Here is a 24,777-nt window from a genome sequence, read left to right on the forward strand (position 1 = left end):
TATCATTCCATTTATCTGGGATTCCAGTAAAGCAAAACTATTCAAAAATGACAGAAAACAGATCAGTGTTTGCCCAGGACTGTGGCTGGTAGGAGAGGGGGGTGACTGCAAAGTGGCATGAGGGAACGTTTTTGGGTGATAGAAATGTTCTGTATCTTGATTGTGATGGTGATTACAAAGATGCATACATCTGTCAAAACTCATTGAACTTTATACTGAGAATGGGTGCATTTTATTGCATGTAAATTATACTTTGATAAAGGTGTAAAAAATGGAAATAAATACCTGCACCCATTACTGAATCACATCATGTACTTGCTGAAGCTGTGATGAAATCGATTGTCAGAGCAATACAGCCAAGCTCACACACACACAGGTAAGCTAAAGTGTGGGTGTAAATTCAATTTCAGAATAAACAGACTCCCAAGTCACTGGCAGACTCAGGGGCGAGCTCTCCCTCATGCCCAGCTGGGAAAGGTCCGCATTCTTTTCCACCAGCAGTGTACATATCCCAGGTCAACAGCTCGAGAGCCAGGAGAAAGACTATGGGGCATCTTCCTCCTAGAAAAAGACAGCTGCTCTTGGCAGTGGCTACTTGAGACAGGACTCAGGAAACCTTTGCTATGGCCAGCTCTCCAGAAGGTATATGCTTTAATAATAAAGCATTTTTTATCTGTGAACGATTAGATGTTTGTGCATTTTTGTCACTTCCGCTGCTTCCCTAACCAGGAGAGCCCACTAATTCTCCATCCCCCACCTTGAAGATAGCTCAGAAATGATTTTAAAACATTGAAAGCATAACTAAAGTGGTAGCTTATATTTTCTTTGCACAGATAAAAATTCATCCTGTTTTCTAAATTTCTTAGTAAAGTTCATTTTCACTGATGATCATACAGGCAACTTCTAATACTAATATTAATACTAATACGATGGTTCTCAAACACTCCATGGTCTTAACCAAATCCTCAGAGGTCTATGATGGGCCTGGAATTAGGGTCCAAAGATATGCATTTTAACATCTCCCTGATGATTCTAGTGTAGATAGTCTTCAAACATAATTTAAGAAACACTGCTTTAATGGGTTCACTGTTTCATTGCTTTGCCACAGACACGACTTTTTATTCCTCCAATTAGGTTGGAGTGAGTTGACAGGCTAGATAATAACCAAAATACATAATCAAAGTCACTTTAGTCACTATATACTTTCTTCAAACAGTCCCTCATGAAGATACAACATGATTATTTTTGCATGGGGAAATATATATTTGATTGTTGACTTTGCTTCTGTTAAACAAATTTTAAATACAAATGGCACTGATTCTATAAATAATAACATCCTAGGAAAACAACCCATAAAGAATCTTTATACTTAACTCTTAGAGAATGGCAGCATGGATTGCTTAAAAAGACATGAAATAGCTTGCTGCTATCGATTAAATTTCTTCTGAGAAAAGGTGTGAACTCTTACAGGTGGTATCCAGATGGGGAATTAGTCCCTTCTCATCCACAGGCAGAAAGTCTATAAAATGTCTTCTACAACTGTGGAAGAAAGGGAAGACGTTTTGTGCCAAGAAATTTTGCAACTTGTGCATTGGAAGAGTGCTGCACCTCTTGGGAGCAATCCATATTACGTGTAGCCCTGTAGTGTCGAACAGAACAGATAACTAAACTACAGAAATTGAGTTCGCGGAGAAGCAATATGTCAAAGTCTAACTTTGAACAAAGGTAGACAGACTGAAACATTTCCACGACTATGCCTGGTTTTGGTCTTGAAAATGACCAGTCCGACATGAGCCCACTTGGGTCAACATGCGATGCAGAAGACGATCAGTAAATGGAAGGGAACAAGGATGACAACAGGAGAGGATCAATCACAACTAGCCAGAGGCCCTCCTAGCCTCTCATGGTTAAGGGTTCATGAACACCTTAATGAGTCAAGCTGACAGTTAACCCCCGAACAATATGTAGTCATGCTTATATGTAATTTATTTATAGATTTTTCTTTATATATGCCTAAGCTAACGAACTATTTGTTTCAGTTTAAACAGTTTATTTTGCAGGGTGTGGCCTCCCATTCTCAGTAATTCCTTTTAAGGACTTTAAAACCACTTTCATTATTAAGAAAAGGTATTCAAACTAGGTGAATCCAATCAACAATTGTAATGATAAGAGCATCTCTTTTTATTAGTGGCTCTTAACTTCTAGGAAAGATTTTAAAGAAAATTCATTGTGAGCGCTTTAATCTACAAAATAAATTATTTGAATATGAATTCAATTAAACAAGCTCAAAACCAGATGGTGGAACTCAAAATAAGTTTTAGAAAAAGGGATTGCACAAGTAAGGAAAGAAGTTGATGGTCGGTATAAATTAAATTAATAAAATAACAAACACATTAGTAGGATCAAAGAACTGAATAGACGAGGTTGAAAATTAAATTACTCACTAGAGGAAACACTTGCAAAAATCAAGTAAAGGCAGAGAAAAAATACAAAACCTAACACAATTATAAGAAAAGTAACATATATAGAAGGTAGATAACACAATAAATGCAACAGAGAAAGTATTCAAAGATATAGTGCAACTAAGCTTCTCTGATAATTAAGGGGAAAATAAATGTGTATATTGAAAGGGCACATGCAATTCCAAGAAACACTGATAAGTGGTGATCATCTGCAAGAAAGACCTTGGCTACAAATTTTCCCCCAAGTTCAAGGGTGAAGAACAACAACTTAGTTATCAGTTCTTGCTGTCTATTATTCTACCTACACGCATAAGCATAGAGAGATTTCTAGAATGATAATCGTCAAAATTATAATGATTATTTCTGGGAGGTAGAATTTGAGGTGGGCAATCACATTTTTCTTTGTACCTTCTTCTATTGTTTTTATATTTATAAAGAACCTGTGCTACTTTAACAAAAGCAAAACTCATTACAGGAAGGAAGGAAGGGGGGGAGGGAGGGAGGAAGGAAAGAGACTATGGATCTGCAAGATACTATTTTATCTCTTTTCTTGTTACCTAATCTTTACCGAAAAAGAAGAGGAAGAAGAAGAGAAGGAGGAAGAGAAAGAGAGAAAAATCATTCATTTTGTATTGGTCACAAATCATATACGTGAATTCTTGGGAATATCTGCTTATACCTGATATATTAGAATTTCGCTCAGTGATTTTTTTCCTGATATCTGTCTCTAATTTGAAGTATCTGAAGGAGAACTCCATATTTGTAGAGACCCAACTGTGCTACTGATTAAAAGAGGTCTGTGTTCCATAAATATTTACATTCCAGTTTAGGAGAGCACAGAAACAACTTAGTGGGCCTGTTGCTTTCCCACTAAAACAGACTACTCAACAAAAGCATTCCGGATCATTTTCTACATCGAATTATCTTTTCTACCAGATCTCTGGTAGAATGTCAATTCCCCGAAGACATGGACTGTGCTTTCTCTTCGTTACAGATAATGCAGGGCTTTGCATGGTGGAAGTACTAAAAATAAAAAATAAAAATTGTAAGCTAATTGACAGTCATGGTGATGATATTGTCTCGAACTCGCTAAGGCCAGGCTGTGAACTATCTTAACCAGATATATCTCCACTAAGTTTCAGACCTAAGAGACTTGGCCAAGCACAATTCTGTTTGCAATGAGTCTCTTACAATTATCTACTATCTTCCTAATCCCTCTCTTGGCATTTCACTTAGAATTTTAGCAACCAGCTCATTGGAAACCTCTCCTCCACTATGCCAGGCACTGTTTTTAGTAACTCGAATATGTCTTGTTCTATCTTTCTCTCTCTCTTTCTAATTCTAAAATTAGAATTTTACTCAGTGATTTTTGCCTATCTGTCTCTAATTTGAAGTATCTGAGAGAAAACCAAAACCTATCTACCTAGCAAAAAGCAAAACCTATCTGCTCCCCACTTGCACCCCAGTACCTGAAAGTGGCTGGAGAAAAACACACACTTGAGTTACCAGATCTCATATAAAGTTTTAAGAAATAATTTTAAGAAAACTATTCATTAAAAAAAAATAAATTTACGACCATAAACCTCAAGAAACACCCCATCAGCATCCTTCTATCTTTCATAGTAAATTCATTTTCCTACTCTACCAAAAATTTATTTTATGTATTTTTTCCTCTCACCTCAAACCCTCAATACTCTGCCCTCCCTCTGCCTCTCACTCTGGGCTGATAACCTTGATCTGTAGTTCACTGAAAAATGAAAAGCAACCAGAAAGAAAAGTCCTCATTTTCTTGTCACTGAATCTTCCAACCTAATTGCATCGGACCCATCCACTCCGTCTTTCTTCCTGATACAATGGATGACCTCTCCTTGGTCCATTTAAACCAACCCTCCACAGTGCGCTGGATTCCATTCCTTCTCCCATATTGAGAAATTTTGTTACTGAAATTCTTCTACCCTCCTCTTCTGCTCCCTCCTCATTTTCCCTCTCTTGACTGGATCATTTCCATCAGCATGTAAACATGTTATAAAAAGTCTCTCACCTTGAAAGCAAACAAATAAACCAAACTTCCTTGACTGTATATGTCCTCCAGCTTCTGCCCATTTCTCTGCTTCTCCTCTGGGAAAAAGTGTCTCCACTTGTTCCCATTTGCTCTTTAATCGACTCCAATCAAGCTCTGTCTCCACCACTCCCACGGAGCTGCTCAAATCAAGGTCATTAAAAACTTCTCTCTGGCCACATCTGTCTCCAAATTACTCAACCTCTCCAAAGTGTTAACTTAATGGATAATAGCTTTGTTCTTGAAACACTTGCTTCACTTGGCTTCTCAGTTTCCATTGCTGGCTCCTCCTTCTCTCCATGTTAGCATTCTCCAGAGTTCAGTCCTTGGCTCTCTTTTCTTCTATATTTACTCCTTCCTAGATAATTTCATCTAATTCCATGACATTATATAATTACCAATAGGCTAAATATTACCAGACCACACAGATATTATATAGTCCCCATACTCCATATTCTAACCTTTGTATTCTACTTCCAGGCTCCTACCTGTGCCCTAAGCTCACAACTCTTGATGTCCTACTGCTTCCTGTTCAACATCTCCACTAGGAGGTCTAATAAACTCTTGAACTAATGGCCAAAGGAAAACTCTTTATTTCTATCTTCCGCAAATTTTGAACCTCCCCCCAATTATGTCCATCTCAGTTACCAGCACCATGACAAAAATCTAAGTGTAATCACTGATTACTCATAATTTTGATTATCAAATAATTTTAATTATCCTTTTCCCTCCACCCTGCTCCAAACCATCAGCAAATTCTGTGGTCTTCATTTTCAAAATATCCCAAGTCCAACATTTATCATAACTTCCAATGCTATCACCTTTGTCCAAACTACATCAATTCTCACCTAGACAACTGCAGTGCTTAATAACCGATCTCCCTGTTTCCATTTTTACCTTCCTGTATCTATTCTCCATTTAATAGTCAAATTGAACTTTTAAAAACAGGGATTAGATTGTGTTATTCCCTTGTTGAAAACTATAATTGGTATCTATCCATTGATTCTTGATGAAATTTAATTCCTTACATGGCTCACAGGGTTCCACATAATCTGGCCTGTACCTACCACTTGGACTTCATCTCCAGATCACTCCATTCCAGCCACACCTGTCTTCTTGCCTCCAAAAACAAAATATCCGTCTCTCTCAGGTCATTTACACATGCTGTCTCCTAGAATTCTCTCCCCTAATATCTTCTCATGAATGGACCCTTTACATCACTCAGATATCCTCTCTAACTTCACTGTTACAAAGAGGTCTTGTCTGACCAGTCTGTGTAAGACACCCTCCACCTCACCTCCCCATCACTCAATGTTCTTTTATTCTGCTTTCTTCTCTTCATAACACTTTACAATGTTTATTAGATGTCTTCTCCACTAGAATGTAACCGCTTCAGGTAGGGACTCTGCTGTATTTGCTGCTGTATTCCCGCACCTGCCAAAACCAGTACTGGTTCCACAGAAAGCCTTCAAGAGATACTTCCTGAATAAATACATGAATGAATGTCCTTTGCCTGCTGAAACGACCTGGCTGATTTAGCTCACTGCTGGCTTGGGGAGGGCAGGTTTCTGACAGTGTTAAAGGACAATTACTCTGTCTTCCATGTGGGGACAGAGTAAACCAGGTGAAATTTCAACGTAGGCAATGCTGGACCTGAGAATTTTTGAACCACTGTCCTATTTTCTAATGTCCCTTCTCCCTCACCCACTGGCGTTCGGCACCTTCATGCTGCCTGATCGCTGTCTACATGCACACACAACCCTCATCAGGGCCCCTGTTACCTCTAGAGCTTCTCCGCCATGAGAACAGGCATATTTCAGTCACGTCATGGAAAGATGTAGCAGTGCCCCAAACGTAGCAGTGCCCCAAACGTAGCTGCTTTTATGCCCTGTCAATTCAGCCTCCCCATTTCTCCCTTTGATGGAGACTTCCAGCGACTTCTAGGTGCTAAAAAATCTTCATGAAAATTTTAAATAAGTGTTAAAGCATAACTGTGATGGTTAATTATATGTGTCAAGCTGAATAGGTTATAGGGAGTCCAGATATTTAGTTGAACATTATTCTGGGTGTGACTATGCAGGTATTTCTGAGTGAGATTAACATTTGAATTGACAGACTAAGTAAAGCAGATTGCCCACCCCCACGTGGGTGGGCCACATCCGATGTGGTGAAGGCCTGAAGAGAACAAAAGTCTGAGTAAGAGAATTCACTCTCTCTGCCTGGTAATCTTGAGCTGGGACATGGGTCTCCTCCTGTCTTCAAACCCAGGCTGACTTACACCATCAGCTTTCCTGGTGTTCAGGCCCTCAGACTCAAGCTGGAACTCACACCATGGACTTCCATGTTTCTCAGGCCCTCAGACTGCAGATCCTGGGACTTCTCAGCCTCTATAACCATCCTGTGAGCCAATTCCTCAAAACAAATATCTTGTTACAAGATGGATAGATAGATAGATAGATAGATAGATAGATAGGTAGATAGACAGACAGACAGACATGGATAAAGTCCATTTGTCTGTGTCTCTGAAGTACCCTGACTAATACAATAACCTTAGTTCTTTAAGAGCTCTAGAATCAAATTTATTGTGGAGATGCCTCACCAGTGACGAGTCTTTCCTTCTTTCTTATTAAGACACCTTCATGGTATTCAGCCAGCCTAAGGGTGTCACCTAGAGTAGCGTAGACACTGGGATCCTTGGTATAAAGTAAATCCCATCTTTCCCTAAAATTCTATCTCAGAGAGAAATAATTTCAACTCCTCCCTCTAGCAAAGATGGAGAGCTGCGAACTCTTCATTCTCTTCTTTCCAGGATCATCATTTTCCCCCAGATAATCTCAGAACTATTGGTACATGAAATTAATACAAATTGTGGGTTCGTATGGTAGACACAGCAGTTGTTTTCACTTATGAGAATGGGTTGCATTTTTGTTTAATTTCTACTTATACTTTTTAAAAAATAGAGAATATATTGATCACTCATGACTATAGGAGAGATTTTATCTCAATACAGGTGGTAAAAATATAAGAGTTTCTAATACCATTATATGCTCTATTTCTTAAAATACGTTAATCCTCCCGTAAGAAAACATTTCACCCCTTAGGGAAGAATCCTTGATTCTTCCCATCACTCTGCTTTACTTTATATTAATAACTTTTTTCATTAATTTTACTATTAACTTTTGACTTCTAGCCATGTTTTGTCACTAGTGAATTCTTTCAGACAACCATAGGGTGATATGGTAAGAATTAACATCTTAATAAAGGAGAATAACTTCTTGCATTCTCAGAAAGCTCAAGGCCAAGATAATTTTCTTATAATCATAGTTAAGAAAAGCTTTTTCATGGCTTTTATAAAGATGCCAAATGAAACTCTGTCTTAAAATACTTGTTATCAAGTACCTCCTTAACATAAATCCATACACATAGCTATTGCTTAAGTAACTTCAACAAGATTACAGGACTCAGAAGTCAAAGATGCCCCAACGGAGAATTCATTATAACAAAGCTAAAGTCCTTAACTTCTAGTAGCTTCTGCAGATTTAACAAAGAATGTTCAGAGCATTGCCAGGCTCCTACATTGCCATAAAATGTTGTATTTATACCTGAAGGAGTCACTACGTCGATTTTTTTTTTAATTTATAGGAATCACTCAGTTTTTGAAGATCACCCACACTCCTTGTCAGGATTAATTGTTTCTTTGGATTTGACCTGAAAGTATAAAGACAATGAAGCAAAGAAAGACAAGAAAAGAAAGAAAGTCAATCTAAGAGTTATGGTCCCTACCAGCCATCTCCATTTTTGATTTTTAGGCAGAGGTTTTAAAGATGTACTCGATTGTATGCAACAAAGAGTAAATGGCTTCTTTTTGGAATTCCTCAAGTGGGCCCAAATATCTAGCTAAGGCTGACTATAACCTTTTAACATTAACATGATACATAGGAAGAATTTTAACTGTAACCTTCATCTTGCTCCACCTTGCATCTGACTGATTCAAAGGAGCATTCTAGAAAATCTTAGAAAGGCTTGGACCAAAAAAATGTGAAAGGAGAAGAAAAACGGGCCAAAATTTCAACCATCCACACTTTAAAGCAAATTCATCTTTATAAATACAGCACTACTAAAATTCTTCCTCATGCTTCAGGACATAGGTACTAAATTATCTGTGATGCATTTGTGAAAAGTATGTGCTGTTCTCTAAATTATTTAAAACTATTTATGTTTTATGTTGAAATCTAATCTCTCAGTGTTTGTTCAGATTGACTATTAAAAGTAAAACATTTACTAAACCTTGTTTTTGTTTGTAAAAGCATTTCTGCTTGATTTAATTTAAATATTATTTTAAAATCAATTAGTAGTTACAAAAGCAATTTTCAAAAATTTCAAGGCCACTTTAAAAACAGCCTCTATTCCCAGCTATTATAAAGCATCAAGCATTTGTCATGAGAGTGTTTTCCATATATTTTTAAGTTGCCTTCTATGTAGCATAAATAAAGAATATATCCATTGCTCATCCAGAAAAAGCAGTTAAAAATCAACTGCTTTGATTTTTCAGTGTTTCAAGTGTATTTCTACCTATAACACTGGGATAAATCACTTCTGAAACTCTCATTAGAAAGTATTACATAACACATGTCACCATCATGGCTGAAATTTCTAAAGCCTACCTTTCATTTGCCTTCTTCCTTACTTAAATTTGCCAGGCTGAGTTTTGAGCCACATAGCTTTTCCTGAATTGACAGGGGAAACCAATGATGCAGAACTTACAAGTTTTCTTTCCCATCTCTGCACAAAATCATTCTGACTTTGATTAAAGTGACCAACCACCAGGGGTTTGACTGAATTGATAGACTATTACTTTACTTGTTAGAAAATCAATTCTTTCAATCAAGGGGGTCAATCTGATTGTGTGTCAGTTATGACCTGAAATGATCTTTATCAATGTTGAGATAACCAGCCCAAAGCAATCGCTAAAGAATGAAGTATTTCAAAACTTACATACTAGAACTCATTATCTATGACGACATTAATTTGGAATTTTGATCAACTAGACCTATTCTCTGCTGAGTTAGTTCCGTGAGACACTAAAGTATTAATAAAGTTTACACATGCATGTATCGTAACTTCATGAACACTATCTAGAATGACATTCCCTATGAAACATTAATGGTATAAAAAGTATAAACCCGACTCAGCATATGGTACCTTCATAGAACACCCAAACATTGCTTATATGACCCATAGGGCAGGAAATAAATTCACGGAAGGAAAATGGAAGCTTCGCTCTAAATTATATTCTTAATTTTGTATGTGTTAAATCAAACGTTTTAAACAAAGTTTAAGATAAAGAGAACGTTTTACTTTATCACAAAAACTATAGGGCCCTAAAATTTCACAAATTACAGCCCCACTAATTTGGAACCATAAAAAAAAAATCTAGATTTTTTTTTCTTGGTTGAAGTTTATATTTGACTCAGTGTAGAGATAAGTTATTCTTCTCTGGATTCTTTTTCAACCCTTATAACATGGCCAGAAAAAAAGGCTCAGTTTGGTGTTTGTATGTCTTTTACTCTTCTCTAATGTTTGACAACCTCAACCATTTAAATCAGGCTCAGTCTTTCTCCCAACAGAAGCTGGCTAAAATTTAATAACGTCATTTTCATCACATTATATTTATTTTTATAGCTGCCTTCTGTTTTCAGGAGAGGATACTGGTTTTCTATTCACAGTACTAATATAAAGTTTTCTCTTTAAATAAATTTAGATTGCAAAGTGAATCAATTTAAGGAAAATGTGGAGTAATAACTGTACAGGTGGTAAGAAAGTATGTTTAAAAATCATGAAAGTGGTAAAAATGGTTAGATGTTAGGAAGTAAATATACGTAAAAGCAAATACATTAAAAATTATGAACAAAACTATAAGAAGAAAACCACCTACTTGGGTGAACAAATTAATTTCAATCTCTTTCCCAGTATTTATTTGTAAACCATTGTGTTAATTCGAAATGACTCCTCTATTAAAGTGGGCCCATCGAAACCTTTATCCAACAACATTTTAATAGCTGCTTCTTCAGTACAGTACAAGCTCAAAAGTTATAAGACTGCACGCCTTAGAGAAAAAAAGTTTGTAGTTCAAAAACTTCATTCGACAAATGCTTGTCGGGACTTCCCTGGTAGTCCAGTGTTTAAGACTTTGCCTTCCAACACAGGGGGTGCAGGTTCCATCCCTGGTCAGGGAGCTAAGATATCCCACATGCCTCAGGGCCAAACACTAAAACATGAAACAGAAGCAGTATTGTAACAAATTCAATAAAGACTTTAAAAATGGTCCACATCAAAAAAAATAAAACATCTTAAACAAAACAACTGCTTATCAATCACTCATTACCTCCGACATGGCAAGCCAGATTTGGGGAGGGATAAAAAGATTTATGTGTCCACTCATTATTCAAAAGCTATTTTTTTGAGTCACTATGAGTTTCAAAGTCACTTGCTGTATAGGATGTAATTAAAGGAAGAGAGCAAGGAAAATGCAGAGGAGGAGGAAGATGAGGAGGATCCTGAACTCAAGGAGATTAGCATCTCGTTCATCATTACTTATTACTGTCCTTGAATTTTACTTATTGTCCTAGATACTATTTCATTTTCTCACATATTGCCTTTTTTTTTTTTTTTTTTTTGCGGTACGCGGGCCTCTCACTGTTGTGGCCTCTCCCGCTGCGGAGCACGAGGCTCCGGACGCGCAGGCTCAGCAGCCACGGCTCACGGGCCCAGCCGCTCCGCGGCACAGTGGGATTTTCCCCGACCGGGGCACGAACCCGCGTCCCCTGCATCGGCAGGCGGACTCTCAACCACTGCGCCACCAGGGAAGCCCCACATATTGCCTTTTTTTTAAAAAAGTCAATGTATTATTCAGCCAGAGGTAATATTTAAGAGACATTTCCTTTGAGTGTCAGATTCTATGAAACTCAATAGCAAATTCATGGAATACAAAACAGCACGACCACAGCAATGTTTATAAAATACTGCAGACTTGGCCTTTCACACATTCTTTGTGAAAGAGGTGATGCTGCCCCAGAAAGGAAAAGACTCAAAATTTAGTAAAATTTAAAAAAAAATAGTAAAATAGTCACAGTACTAACTTGAACATATGCATTTATTATGAAAACCCACATGTGATTTGAGGTTTAATTATATAAATTAAAATTGGTGGAAGGAAGCTGCTATCCTTCACAAACATGATGCTTCCAATTTTACTAGATTTATACATCTCACTTAGGATGAATGGAGTTGTGATGCTGTAATATATTTATTATACTACTTGAACTTATATTCTTTTCTTCCCCTTTACTCTGTGTCTGAAGCCTGTGAGGATTTCTCCTACAGGAAAAAAAACAAATCTACTGTGTTCTAAGGAAGGGTGATAGTTTTTTAATATGAAAATGGATTTTGATGTTTAATGCTTAAAGGACATTTTCATTTCTGATGCACTAAAGGCAGATTTCCAAAAAAAGTTCTGTACCATATGTACTCACACTTCACTATTTTAAAACAGAAAAATGTTAAAGAAAGATTACAAGACTTTCTTCATACCCTGCATTCTGTGTGACGGTATTTTCTGTACCATCATGGCATGGGATGCCTTCCCAATGCATTTTAAGCTGATGATGTAACTGGCATGGATACTGTGGATAATACAGCCTTACATCTGTATCAACTGCCCACCTTTCCCCAAAAGGATTATAAAGCAACTAATCAAGCCATTCAATACAAGTATCAGTCACCTGTGAATCCACTTTAACCATTTCATTACTTAATATCACCCAATAGTATGGAAGGAGAGGTAATATTTGGTGTCAAAGAGATTGAGCCAGAAAGGTGGTCCTACAAGGGAATGAGGGCGCAGTGATCCAGCTCTGCAGGTCTCGGCCCTTGGCAGTCATTTCACCAGCTTCTGGGGCCAGTTCTGTTCCCGCTGCAGCAAATGAGGGAAACACCGGTCCAAACACTAGTAACCCTCAACTCCATCTGAAGCCTGTCCACTTCGGCTCCGATAATGTGCCTGGGCTCCTTTCTCCATGGCCAATCCCACACACCCCCCATCCCCTGTAGCACAATTCTATTATCTGAATCATTTCCTGTCCTTTCTTCTCAGTCAACACTCACATGGTGTGTCAGGTACTGTGTTAGCAATGGGAAACAAAGAACAAGTCCCTCAGGGCAGGGGTGCTCACTAATTGCTACGATTTCAGAAATCCTATCTCCTGTGGCAGCTTCATTTAATTTTACTTCCTACAAAAGTAAAAATATTGTTATTTTTTCCTTAATGTGAAAAATTTTGCAATATTCCATAACTGCAGCCATTTGGGTCTTCAATTCCACTTAAATAGCATTTTACTGCCTCAGATGCTACAATGAACGCTTTTCCTTTTTCTTCTTGCGATATTTTTCCTTTAGTTCTTCCTACAGCTTCTATGATGGTCTTGGGTTGCTGGTTTCCTTAATTAACTTCTCATCACATAGAATCACTGGAGAATCCTGCTAATTGGAAATGAATACCTCAAAATTATTTTTACCATAAAGGGGTTTTTTTAGTATTCCTTAAGATGCACCATTTCCCTTTTATTCCTTAAACCCTCTATTTAAGGTTAGAGAATGTCTTTCCTTCAGAAAAAAAAAACAAAACAAAACAGGAATTCCCTGGCAGTCCAGTGGTTAGGGCTCCATGCTTCCACTGCAGGAGGCATGGGTTCAATCCCTGGTCGGGGAACTAAAATTCCATATGCCATGCAGCACGGCCAAAAAGAGAGAGAGAGAGAGAGACAAACAAGGGTTTCCTATCACAAATCCAGGATATCCTTGAGGGTTTGGGTGGTGAATTAACTTCCTGCTGTTTAGAACTATTGATGCCTTCTTACAGCCAGAAGGGGAAATACCACTTACTCACACACTGAGGGTGACAGAGAGGGAAAAAGAAACAGCCTGGAATCATTGAGGCCATTGATAGGACAGTGAACTAACTCTGGGCCTCTTATTTCCAGACTTTCTATTAAGTAAACAATAATGATTCCTGTGGTTTATACCACTTTAATCAGGAGTTCTTTTACCGGCAACCCAAACCATCCTGTTACAGGCTCTGAGATCCCTCCAAGCATAGCTTGACCAGCTTACTGGTTCAATCAAGAATGGATGGAAAGAGACACAGACTGGAACAGGAAAGGAGGCAGACTCCTGGTGATGTCATTTCTGGGCTTCCTGATCAAGTTTTCTCTGACAGTTTTCTGTAGTTTGCTTTCCACAAAAGACATGGAGACTGACTTTGTTCAGCAAAGACATGGAGACTGACTCAGTGTTCTCATCTCTACCTTCTCCCCGGTGAAGACATTTGGGTCATGGCCATTAGCTAATTTACAAAGGATAAAGAAGAGCAGTTGTCTGTGGACCAAAGGAAAGTTTGTAAACAACGATGTCCTTGTAACCTGGCTCTCTGACGGTGGGAGTAGATGGAGGGTAGCCTTGCTATGTAGCCTTTGACAATTTTCCTGCTATAAAATAATCCCACCACAGATTTCAAACTACCAATTTAATAACCAGCTAACAAAATTTCTGAATATTTGACAATCAGCTCTGGAAAGTCAGTGCTGGATATTAATGAGTTGTCTTTTTTTTTTTTCCTGAGAAACCACTCTGTACCAACAGGAGGCATTGCTGAAGGAAAGTCAAGCACACCAAACTCATAATCAATTCTTCTCTCCATGGAGCTTATAGTTTAGCTGCAAGTTCAGCAACATTTGTAAGATAGAAGTAAAAGTCACTTCTAAGGCAACATATTTATAAGTGCAAATTAACTGAAAGCAAAGTGGTATCTAAGCACCTAAGATGTAAAGGAAATGAGTATAACAGTCCATCTCATAGGGTGGTTGAAAGGGTCAAGTGAGATCACAGATGAGAAGACCTTGGTGAGTTACAGGCCGCTACAGAAACGTAAAGGATCATTCCTCACAGAGTGGAGTGAGGCTCCAATCCGACAAGGCAACATCTGGGCTCTCAGAACACAGTAATTGATGATGACAAGGTCAAAGATGGAAAAGCAGGATGCCTAGGGATACTGGGAAGACAGAGCAGAGACCAAGCCCACTGACCTCACACATTGGATGAATTGTGTTCACAGAGCCAGATTATTTCCTACCACATCACCACTGCCTTTTTCATCCATTTATTATGCAAACATGACCAAGACGTTAATTCCTCTAAGGCCTCAGAAATCTGCAAAATTGACCTCAAAGGGCTGTTTTTAGGGTATTCACGATAAAGACCTGAATGACCTTGAGAATAGTCTTCTCCAAATTCAAGGTCTGACTATGGATGGTTTCGTAGGGTAGAAGCATGGCCTTTGGGACAAAAATTCTGACTCTACCACTTACTAGTTGTGTGTCTTGTGCAAGCAACTTAAACTTTAGGTGCCTCGGCTTCCTCATCTGTACTTGGAGATGGTAGTTTTTACCTCATAATGTGGTTTTGCAGGTTAAATGAACTAAGGCACATAAAGTATCTGGTACAATGCTTAGCACATGGTAAGAACTCAATAGCTGATAGATGCTGTTATTATTGATTTTAAAAGCATCACATTCAAAATTCGGATGAAAAATATTTTAAATAAGTAATAGGCATTTAAAGTAGTGTTACCACCAGTTTTTAAATGAGATGGCTTTAAATCATCGAGAATGCTTTCTTTCTACCACTTAAGGTGTCAGCTTCACCTTACAACTGGCCTTCTTGCGACTGAAAGTTTGTTGATCAGTAGCAAGAAAGCCGCTTAATACTTCCTGCACATCTGACATGGGAGGGAAGGAAGGGGAGAGAGAGAGAGAGAGAGAGAGACCCAAGGAAGAGAGAAGAAGAGTCCTTCTGACTCTCCAACACCTGTCTCCTCCTATCAGGTCACATGATCATCCTGAGACCAGTTCCTGTGCCAGAGGGTTACAATATGTTGATTGGCTAGAACTGGAATGTTTGGGAAATTAGCGGTCTAGGTGAGAAAAAGGAAGGAGGAAGGTGGATACTAGGCAGGTAACCTACAAAAGGTTCCTATGGTTTCAAAACCGTTTTCTTTACTCATCTGTTGCCTTCAAACCATAAGATACAGGCCATTCAACAACAGACATGATTTGAACTTTGACCGCTTCTAGCTCTGGTTCATGTCATATTACATTAAAAACATGATGTTGGCCACTATCCACTCTAATAACTACTGGATTTTCTACCTCCACAAAAAGGGTAGAGAAAGAGAAAGTTCCATATAAACAGAACTTACTAGCTCCAATATTGGTTGTTACTGTATCTTTTTGATAGAGCTGATTTTCCTCTTTTCTTATAGGGACGTATACCACAGTACCGAGGTTAGTTGGATATATAAAAACACACCAGCCCAAGCAGCTAAAAAAGGAAGAACTTACTCAGTTTTGTCACTGAATAATGACAACCAATTTGAATCATGTTAATCAAATTGATGAACTGAATTATAACCGCTTGTTTTAAGACATCCATGAAGGTGAAATCCAAAGAAAAAGATTAGGCACATATTTTTTTTTTTGTATCTCTTGCATGCCTTTTACTCGCTGCTTTTATCATAAAAACAAGCTTAGATTTTTTTTTTTTTTGCGGTACGTGGGCCTCTCACTGTTGTGGCCTCTCCCGTTGCGGAGCACAGGCTCCGGACGCGCAGGCTCAGCGGCCATGGCTCACAGGCCCAGCCGCTCCGTGGCATGTGGGATCTTCCCGGACCGGGGCACGAACCCGTGTCCCCTGCATCGGCAGGCGGACTCTCAACCACTGCGCCACCAGGGAAGCCCCCAAGCTTAGATTTTTGACTTAACGCTGCACCAGCTCTAAAGCCTCAAGTTTCTCCTTATGACAGTAGCTTTTTATTATTATGATGGATGAAAACCCAAATAATATTTATTCTATCCTATTGGGAGAAAACCATGAAAATGTCCAGAGGAGAAGAATCTCTAAAAGCAATAGATGAAATATATCCACCAATAAAGGGGAATAGAATCTCGATCTCTGGTCTCCTTTTCCAGCATTACTCTTCCTGTGGGAAAAAGACTATGGCAGAAATCTAAACATGCCTTAATTCCTACATCCCAATGCTAGATACATTAAAGGGACCAGAATTAGCTGAAATAAATTGGAAAGGAAAACATTGCTTCATAGATCCTGTCTATGACACATTTCTCTGTATGTAATCCCCATGATCAAATGAATACTTGAATGATAAAGCAAGGGAAAAGGTATAAAATCAGGGAAATTAAGAGTGATGTGAGCCTGTTATTGATACCAGCTGTGCTGCTTTGCCTCTGTGCCCTATATATCTAAACATCTACCTATCAAAAGAACATATCCTAAAGAACAACATGGTGCAGAGATGAATTTCAATCTGACAAATGCTATGAACTAAAAAATGAACTATATCATAAACTTTCCTCCTTCTCAAACAAACAAAGAATCCTAAATAAACTTACATTCTCTGTAGGAAATAACCAGGGTAATGTGGAAGGTGCTCACTAAATTTCTGCATACTGCATGGCCAATCAACCTAAAGCGATGCAGAAATTATCCTTTCACAAAATGGTTTTAAAAGTTTCGTGTTAAAATGTAACTTTGCTTGCCTATAGTTTTTTCAAACACTAGGGGTTTTTTCAAAAGACTAGGAGTTTTAGACTGCAAATGCTAAACAGAAAGTATCAAAATTTGTCACTATTAAATCAATCATTCTGGCCTCATAGATACACTGCTGTATTCATGTATTCATACAATATATCCATATGATTGACTATCTTCCTGTAAAAGAAAAATGGCCATCTTGATTAATGGGATAATCTGTGAATCAACTGTGCTAACTTTTCTAAATTTCATACCTATTAATTTTAATAAATTTCCACTAATTTCTGCATTATGAAATTGAGTGGGAATATCTAATGTCTTTACAAAATGCTTTACTACTGCTACTATACTTCTGCAGTTTTTAATACCATTTTGTGATCTTTTTATAAATACTGCAAAAGTCATCCATACCTACCATCATAAAATGTCCCCCCCATTTTAAGTAGCTAAGTCCTCTCAAATTTTACTGCACAGTAATCCCAGGTTATCAAATTGATTGTGCCACGAGTCATGAGCACCAGAACTGGTGTTTAAAAGAGTATACTGCAACATAAACTGGCAAAAGCCTCCGCTCTGCCTCACTCTTGATTGGGAGCATTTGATCAGTTGACCCCTGTCACCTTTCATCTTGCCACCTCACACATACCAGTACCCACAAACCCTGCACACTGTGTACTGGGGTGGCAGCAACAAGAATAAAGAACAGCTAGAGCTATTTGCCAAGGAAAATGCAACTTAATGATATAAATAAATGATCCCACAAACGACACCAAGTTTTCAAGCTCAAGTAACTAGAAGAAAGTGTCATCACTTTGAGACTAGAAAATTGAGATGTGTGTCTGATGAAGGTCATTTGGAACTTGTTGGGTGTAGGGCGATGGAGAGGCATTCCGGTTAAAAAGTAGCAGGCAACTAGAAGTGGGATACAGATACCTGAGTAAGAGAATTGGTGTGGACATATAGAGTTTGAGTAAAGATAATACCTATCTGAGAGACAGGAAGAATAATCTAGAGAGAGAGAGACATGGACAGAAAAAAAAAAAAAGAAATATAAATGAATGGATAAATATGTATGAGAGTACTTAGAGAATGTTTAAAGTTAGAATGGAAGAAGAGGACAAAAAATGATGCCTAAAGAAAAGAACGAACAGCAGGTAAGAGAAGAGCCTTGAAATTTATTCATTCATTGTTAATTCATTCAACAAATATTTATTGAGGGTCTACTCTGTCATAGGCACTGTGCTAGACACAGAAGGGAGGGAGAATATAGTCTAGGGGGAGTTTATAGGCTGGTGGAAAAGAAAGCAAGACATTGAACAAATAACAAATCTGTACCCCAGCTCCCATAAGTAAGTATAATTGTGATAAGTGTTCCAAAAAGAAGGAAAAAAAAACAGGTCCAGGTGCTGGGGGCATATATAAAAGGGAGCTGCCTAATCTTTCTGAAGTGTCAGGGATGATTACTCTAAGGAAATGACATTACCTGGCAAATGAGTAATTAGAAAAAGAGAGAGAGAGAAAGTGATCACCAAAGACAGAGTGAGCAAAGATACCCCAACACTAAGGAAGAGAAGAGTAAAACACACAGTGCATAGCTATAAAGAGGCCACTGGCGACCTTGAAGAAGCCTCCTTTTCTTCTTTCCTCTGCACTTTCTACTCTAATCCCAAAGCCACTTGGGACAGTTCAGGGCTGGCGTTGGCGTTGGGGTTAGCATGGACACAGCTGTTTTACCCAAAAACTACTCGCCAGTTCTGCCTTACTAATAGAACCCTAAGTTCTTTAGGGTGACAGTGAGCCCAGCTAAAATACTCATTTCTCCAGACTGCCTTGCAGCGACGGTTGACTTCATGACAGTTCTGAGCAGTAAGACATAAGCAGAATGCTGCTGGGGATTTCCGGAAAGTTTTGCTTTTGCAAGAGCAACACAGGCCCTTCCTGAGTGACACCTAGTTTTCTTTTTCCTACCTTGAATGACACCATGAGTCTGGAAGTGAAGCAGCCATCGTGCAATGTGAAGCAATTGTAAGAATGTAAGTTTCATACTAAGGATGACAGAACACTGGAACATAAAGGGTGGCTGGAATTTTGAGGGTATCCTGGAACCACTGGACCAATTCCAGACTCTCTACCTATGGGCTTTTTGTTATGTGAGAAAAGCTAACTCTTATTTGGTTAAGCCAAGGTAGACCACTTTCTGTTACCTGCAGTCAAATATAATTCCTAATTGACACAGGGTTGTAGTGGGGTGGGAAAGGGTGTTATCTTGTTAAAAGTGATCAAAGTAGGGGCGTTATCTTCTTAAAGGTGATCAAAGTAGAGATGATGACCCGGACAGAAATAGGAATCAAAAACTATTCCCAGTCCCATTTTACAACATAGACATTGTTAGTGCCACAAATACATGGGATAATCAAGCTCTTCAATAACATAAATACTACCTTATTTAGGAGAATGCTTTGGAACTGTAAAAGTTATCCCCTCGAAACTGTTTAGCTTATACAGAAAACTGGTATATTTAAAGACATCTGGGCTTCCCTGGTGGCGCAGTGGTTGAGAGTCCGCCTACCGATGCAGGGGACATGGGTTCGTGCCCCGGTCCGGGAAGATCCCACGTGCCGCAGAGTGGCTGGGCCCGTGAGCCATGGCCGCTGAGCCTGCGCGTCCGGAGCCTGTGCTCCGCAACGGGAGAGGCCACGTCAGTGAGAGGCCCGCGTACTGAAAAAAAAAAAAAAAAAAAAAAAAAAAGACATCTAGTTGTCACATCATAACATTTTTTTTTTTAATGTTGGGGGTAGGAGTTTATTTTTTTATTTTTATTTTTTTTCTGCTGTGTTGGGTCTTCGTTCCTGTGCGAGGGCTTTCTCTAGTTGCGGCAAGCGGGGGCCACTCTTCATCGTGGTGCGCGGGCCTCTCACTATCACGGCCTCTCCCGTTGCGGAGCACAGGCTCCAGATGCGCAGGCTCAGCAGTTGTGGCTGACGGACCCAGTCGCTCCGCGGCATGTGGGATCCTCCCAGACCAGGGCTCGAACCCTTATCCCCTGCATTAGCAGGCAGACTCTCAACCACTGCGCCACCAGGGAAGCCCCCCATAACATTTTCTAAAAAAAAAAACAAAAAACTTTCTACATCATTGTACATTAATCAAGACCATCTAAGGAAGTGATGAAAACGTTCTGAGAACTCAGCCATGTGCTGTAGCAGGTGGTGGACATTTAAATGGCATTATTTATCATAAGTAGCATTTAAGGAGTATCTCAGAGTCTCTGATTCCAAAAATGTATGTCAATTTGGCGAGAGACCAGTGCTTTTTTAGTTATTAAAGCATAAATAGGTTTCCAACACTTTCCTTTCCCTAATTAGATACATTGATTTGTCATGACGCTCCCACTTTGAAGGGTATTGTAAAGTCAGCTCTGGCCAGCCTGATCAAGAATCATTATACTGGCACATTCTACAATGTTGTTCACTGTAGCACAAATTTTACTGTAAAGTGTGCCCAATCTGATGCAGCTTTGAAGCCCAAAACCTTAGGATTTCAATCCTATCTCTAGAACATGCTGCTTTACCTGAAGCACGTTACCGAATCTATCTGAGCTTTGGTTTCCTGAACACCTACATTGTGAATATTAAATGAGATCCTTTAAAAACAAACAGTCCACACAAAGGTCTACACGGCTATAAGCCCTCTGCAAATATTATCTCCCTTCTCTTTTGCCCATTCCTATACTGCACTGCATTTGAAGAATTTTCATTAAGCTAGTAAAATCTGTTCCTACAGAACAGATCCCAACCTAATTAAGCATAACATGAAGAGAAGGTTTCTACTTAAATTCTGAAGCAGAGATACAACATACAGAATCTTAAATTCTGAAGCAAAAATTATCCACATACAGAGGGTGATAAAAATCACTTGCACCCGTTTTTGGAATATCATGCAGACCATAAAAAGAATATTTTAAGGACCGTTTCCATTTTTGAAAGACTGAGTTAATGTTATGTAATGGCCAAGCCCAAAGCCCAAATCATACATATGCCTCCTTGTCCTATAGACATGGGGTGGCGGATATGCCTGGGTACAGCCCTGAGCAGAAAGGGTTAAGAATGGAAGATGCTTCCTGATGAATACGTTTGCTCCCATCACCCTGTGACCCTTACATCCACAGCTGTCTGCCCCACAGCTGTCTGTCTCCCTCACCTTGGACCAGTCCAGAGATAGAGCAAATATCTCCTCAAGGAAAGCAGAAAGCCTCTCAGTTCTCCCTCTCTCCATCACCTCCCCGATGAGTCATCTCTCTGACTACTTCACTCCTTTAAGGGCAGTCTGGCAGGCAAGGGACAGTGAGAACAAAACATTTATAAGCAGGACCCTAGTGATAAAAACAGTAGCAATATTTATGGATACTGAGAATTAATTTCTTTTTCTTGCAGGAAATATGAGTGATAACATTTCCTTGGCCAGTCTCAAAAATGTCAATTCATTTGTTTGTTAATACAAATGCATTGCCTCATTCGTTCTCTGATAGGAACGTTGAGAGGAGTGAGGGGGGGAGAGGAGAATCATTATTGTCACCCTATAATTATTCAGAGGATGTTTCATTTTATTTTATGTTAGAGTGGCCAAATTTGTATTATTTCTCTGTTGCCCTAATCATCATGATAAATCATGAAATAAGAATCTCAGTGTCCAATTACCATTCAGAGTAGATACAGGAAAGGAATTAAAGCTTTCTTTCTAAGTGGAAGAAAGGGCAATTCCACAGAGCTTCCTCAGGGAATGTACACTGTGCTGAACAGTACCTTATTGAAAAGAGATAAGCAATTGTGTGATGTACAATTGCCAACACTTTCTTGTCTTTCAACTCTAGTTCTAAATGCTTACGAGGAATAATATCTTCACATTTTTCAAAGGCTGCTACAGGAGAAAGCCACTTACACTCACATTCACAAGTATTGTAAATACAGCAGTTATTATTTAAAGAAGAGACACAGAGACAGAGACCAAGAGAGACAAAGAGACTGAAGTCTCTTTGAGTGACTGAAGTCTCTTAGAGTGCCATGGCCAGGTTTCAACAAAACCCTGCCCTCAGCACCAGGCTCAGGGCTCCCATACCTCACCAACTGCTTCTTTAAGGACCTCAAGCCGGGGAGCTACAGCAGAGGGAAATGTTTTTCTTCAAAGAAATGAACTTCTAAGGAATATAATAAGCCAAACCTAAACTCTTAAATTATTTTCTTTCTTTGGTAATTTTTCCTTTTCTGCTAATGAAGGTAACAACTAAGTGATACTAACGTCCAGCAGGTCAACTGCCTATGAGTCAATTTAGTCACTATAGCTGTAGGTGGTGTAAAAGAAACAAGTGAAGCAATCCGGTTGCTTGGACAGTTCAATCAATAAATCAAAGTGTAACTCTGTGAAATTATACCTAAATTAAACATCCCAAAGTAGACTTTGTTTTGAAAAAGGCAACATCTATCTTATAATATTTCTAGAAAATCTATTACCTGTCATGGTTTTTTTTTTTTTTTTTTTTTTTACAAAAGTTTATTCTTAAATGTACAATAGGTTCCAAGACAACATTTCATTCTAGCTATAGGTGGCAACAGATGTTATGGCAGGGAATCCAGATGTTTAACCCAGATGTTTAAACAGGAATGGAACTAAGGATCATCATTGCCTCAGGCACAAGGAACAGCTTAGTTTTTGCCAGATTTCTTAATTCCACCTGTGGCCAGGGGGCCTTTCCCCGTGGCCTTCGCTTTTAGCTCCTCGAGTTTCTTTTGCTCCTCCTTCTGTTTCTGCTTGAACGCCTTATCTCCCTCGTCCATCTCCTTGGCTTGCTTCTTGGGCTGCTTCAGGGCCTTCTTCTTGCCACCTTCGCGGCCCGACATGGCTCCTGCCGCCCCTTCCCCAGACCCTGCCACCGGATGCGGCTGTCATGGTATTTTAACACAGGGACGTCGGCGATTCACACAAAAACATTTTTAGAAAATAGACGAATTTAGCCCCACAGTTAATAATGTCTAGTTATTAAGTTTGATGGACTAAATCCCACCATTTTTTTTTTAAGGCAGGAAGTACAAGACTAGATTCAGATTAGAACAAATACTGCAAAATATAATGAAAAGATATGGACCATTTTTCTCTCCCCTGCTTTTGGAAGGTTTTGTTTGTTTCCTTCTATTCCAGCTTATAATTGAGTTCAATCTGATAAAAGTTTGTCCTCCAAACCTAAGTCCTATGTTTTAGGCAGTTAATAATTGGCAACAAGCTTAAAATTGCACTTATGAGTTCTAACTTTTCTGTCTAGGAACTAGCTGGCTCACAGTCCACACATGATAGTAATTAATAGTTAAAACAGTGTTTGGATCTTCTTAGAATAATACCACTTATTATCCTACTCTGCATTGATGTTTTTTCTTTTCTTTTTCCAACAGAAATTTTATTATGGGTGCATAGATCACTGTATGGGAAATACCTGATTTCTAAGTAATCTTTGAAGGAGTAGTTCTTCAAGTTTAGTTCCACTGTAACCTATAAGGATCTTCTAGATGCTTGGAGGATTAGTCCAAACTCTAATTCATTAAAAAATATTTAAAGTATAGCTGATTCACTTTGTTATAAAGCAGAAACTAACACACCACTGTAAAGCAATTATATTCCAAAAGAGATGTTAAAAAATATCTTTAAAGTATAGAATACAGTTTCTACTGCAAATGACAATTTCTAATATAAAATACAAAAATGAAAAAAAAAATTACTATAATGACTCTTTACCCAACCCAAAGCACCCTCACCCACCTTTGGCATGGGAAAGAGAGAGGAAGAGGCTGGGGGGGAGGGGAGTCCTGGGGTCAGGGGAGAGCAAAGGATTTGGTCACTGGCAAAAAGGCAAGCAAGAATAGATCAAGATCAGTTTCCAAGATCATTTCTTCTAGGAAGCAGCATGTGAACCAGGAAAAAAAGACATTAGCGACCAAGGCATTTTTACTAGTCAATAAAATCCCATTGATTTTATTGCAAGAATATTACACCTTTCTATACATTTTTATTTCACCAATCACCTAAAATTTACAGCTTTTTATAACACCTAAAAGGCAGTGTAGTATAGTGACCTGAGTTCAAAACCTAACTCTCCCACTTAATTTCTCTAAGCCTCAGTTTCCCCATCTATAAAATGGGAATAATAATATCTATAATATGAAAACATGTTTTTAAGTGCCTTACAAAAAGCCTGCCATGAGGTAGGCACTCAATTCATGGCAATAACATAATGTATTAGATATAAAAATATTAACTGATTTCTAGAAACCCACCTGTGCCCTTATTTTTGCATGTGCTACCATTTGAGTAGTTGCACACTTTCACTTAAAGGATATTTTTTTCTAATACTCAGAAGGAATACTTCTTTTATGTTTCAGCCTTACTTTGGTTTTCCAAACTATTTTCTTCATAACAGGCTTTCTCTGCTTTCATCGTGAATTTTTTCTTTATTTAGAATAAAAAATAAATGTTTATGAATTATTTATAGTTTATTATGGCAAAACATATATATATATATTTTTTTTTTTTTTTTTTTTTTTTTTTTTT

General features: G+C 38.5%; 2 protein-coding genes across 3 annotated transcripts in view; both read right to left on the reverse strand.

The window, feature by feature from the left end:
• The window catches only part of GRM8 (glutamate metabotropic receptor 8), a 755,282-nt gene that overhangs the window by 513,529 nt on the left and 216,976 nt on the right, over positions 1-24,777 (reverse strand). The window lies entirely within an intron of this gene.
• LOC114901624 (translation machinery-associated protein 7) lies at positions 22,707-23,114 on the reverse strand. The gene has a single exon (XM_029233600.1). The coding sequence runs from the start codon at positions 23,076-23,078 to the stop codon at positions 22,884-22,886; it is 195 nt and encodes a 64-aa protein (XP_029089433.1). The 5' UTR covers positions 23,079-23,114; the 3' UTR covers positions 22,707-22,883.

This window comes from Monodon monoceros, unplaced genomic scaffold, assembly GCF_005190385.1.
Source record: "Monodon monoceros isolate NGI ecotype Baffin Bay Population unplaced genomic scaffold, NGI_Narwhal_1 Super_Scaffold_2, whole genome shotgun sequence".
NCBI classification, from domain to species: domain Eukaryota; kingdom Metazoa; phylum Chordata; class Mammalia; order Artiodactyla; family Monodontidae; genus Monodon; species Monodon monoceros.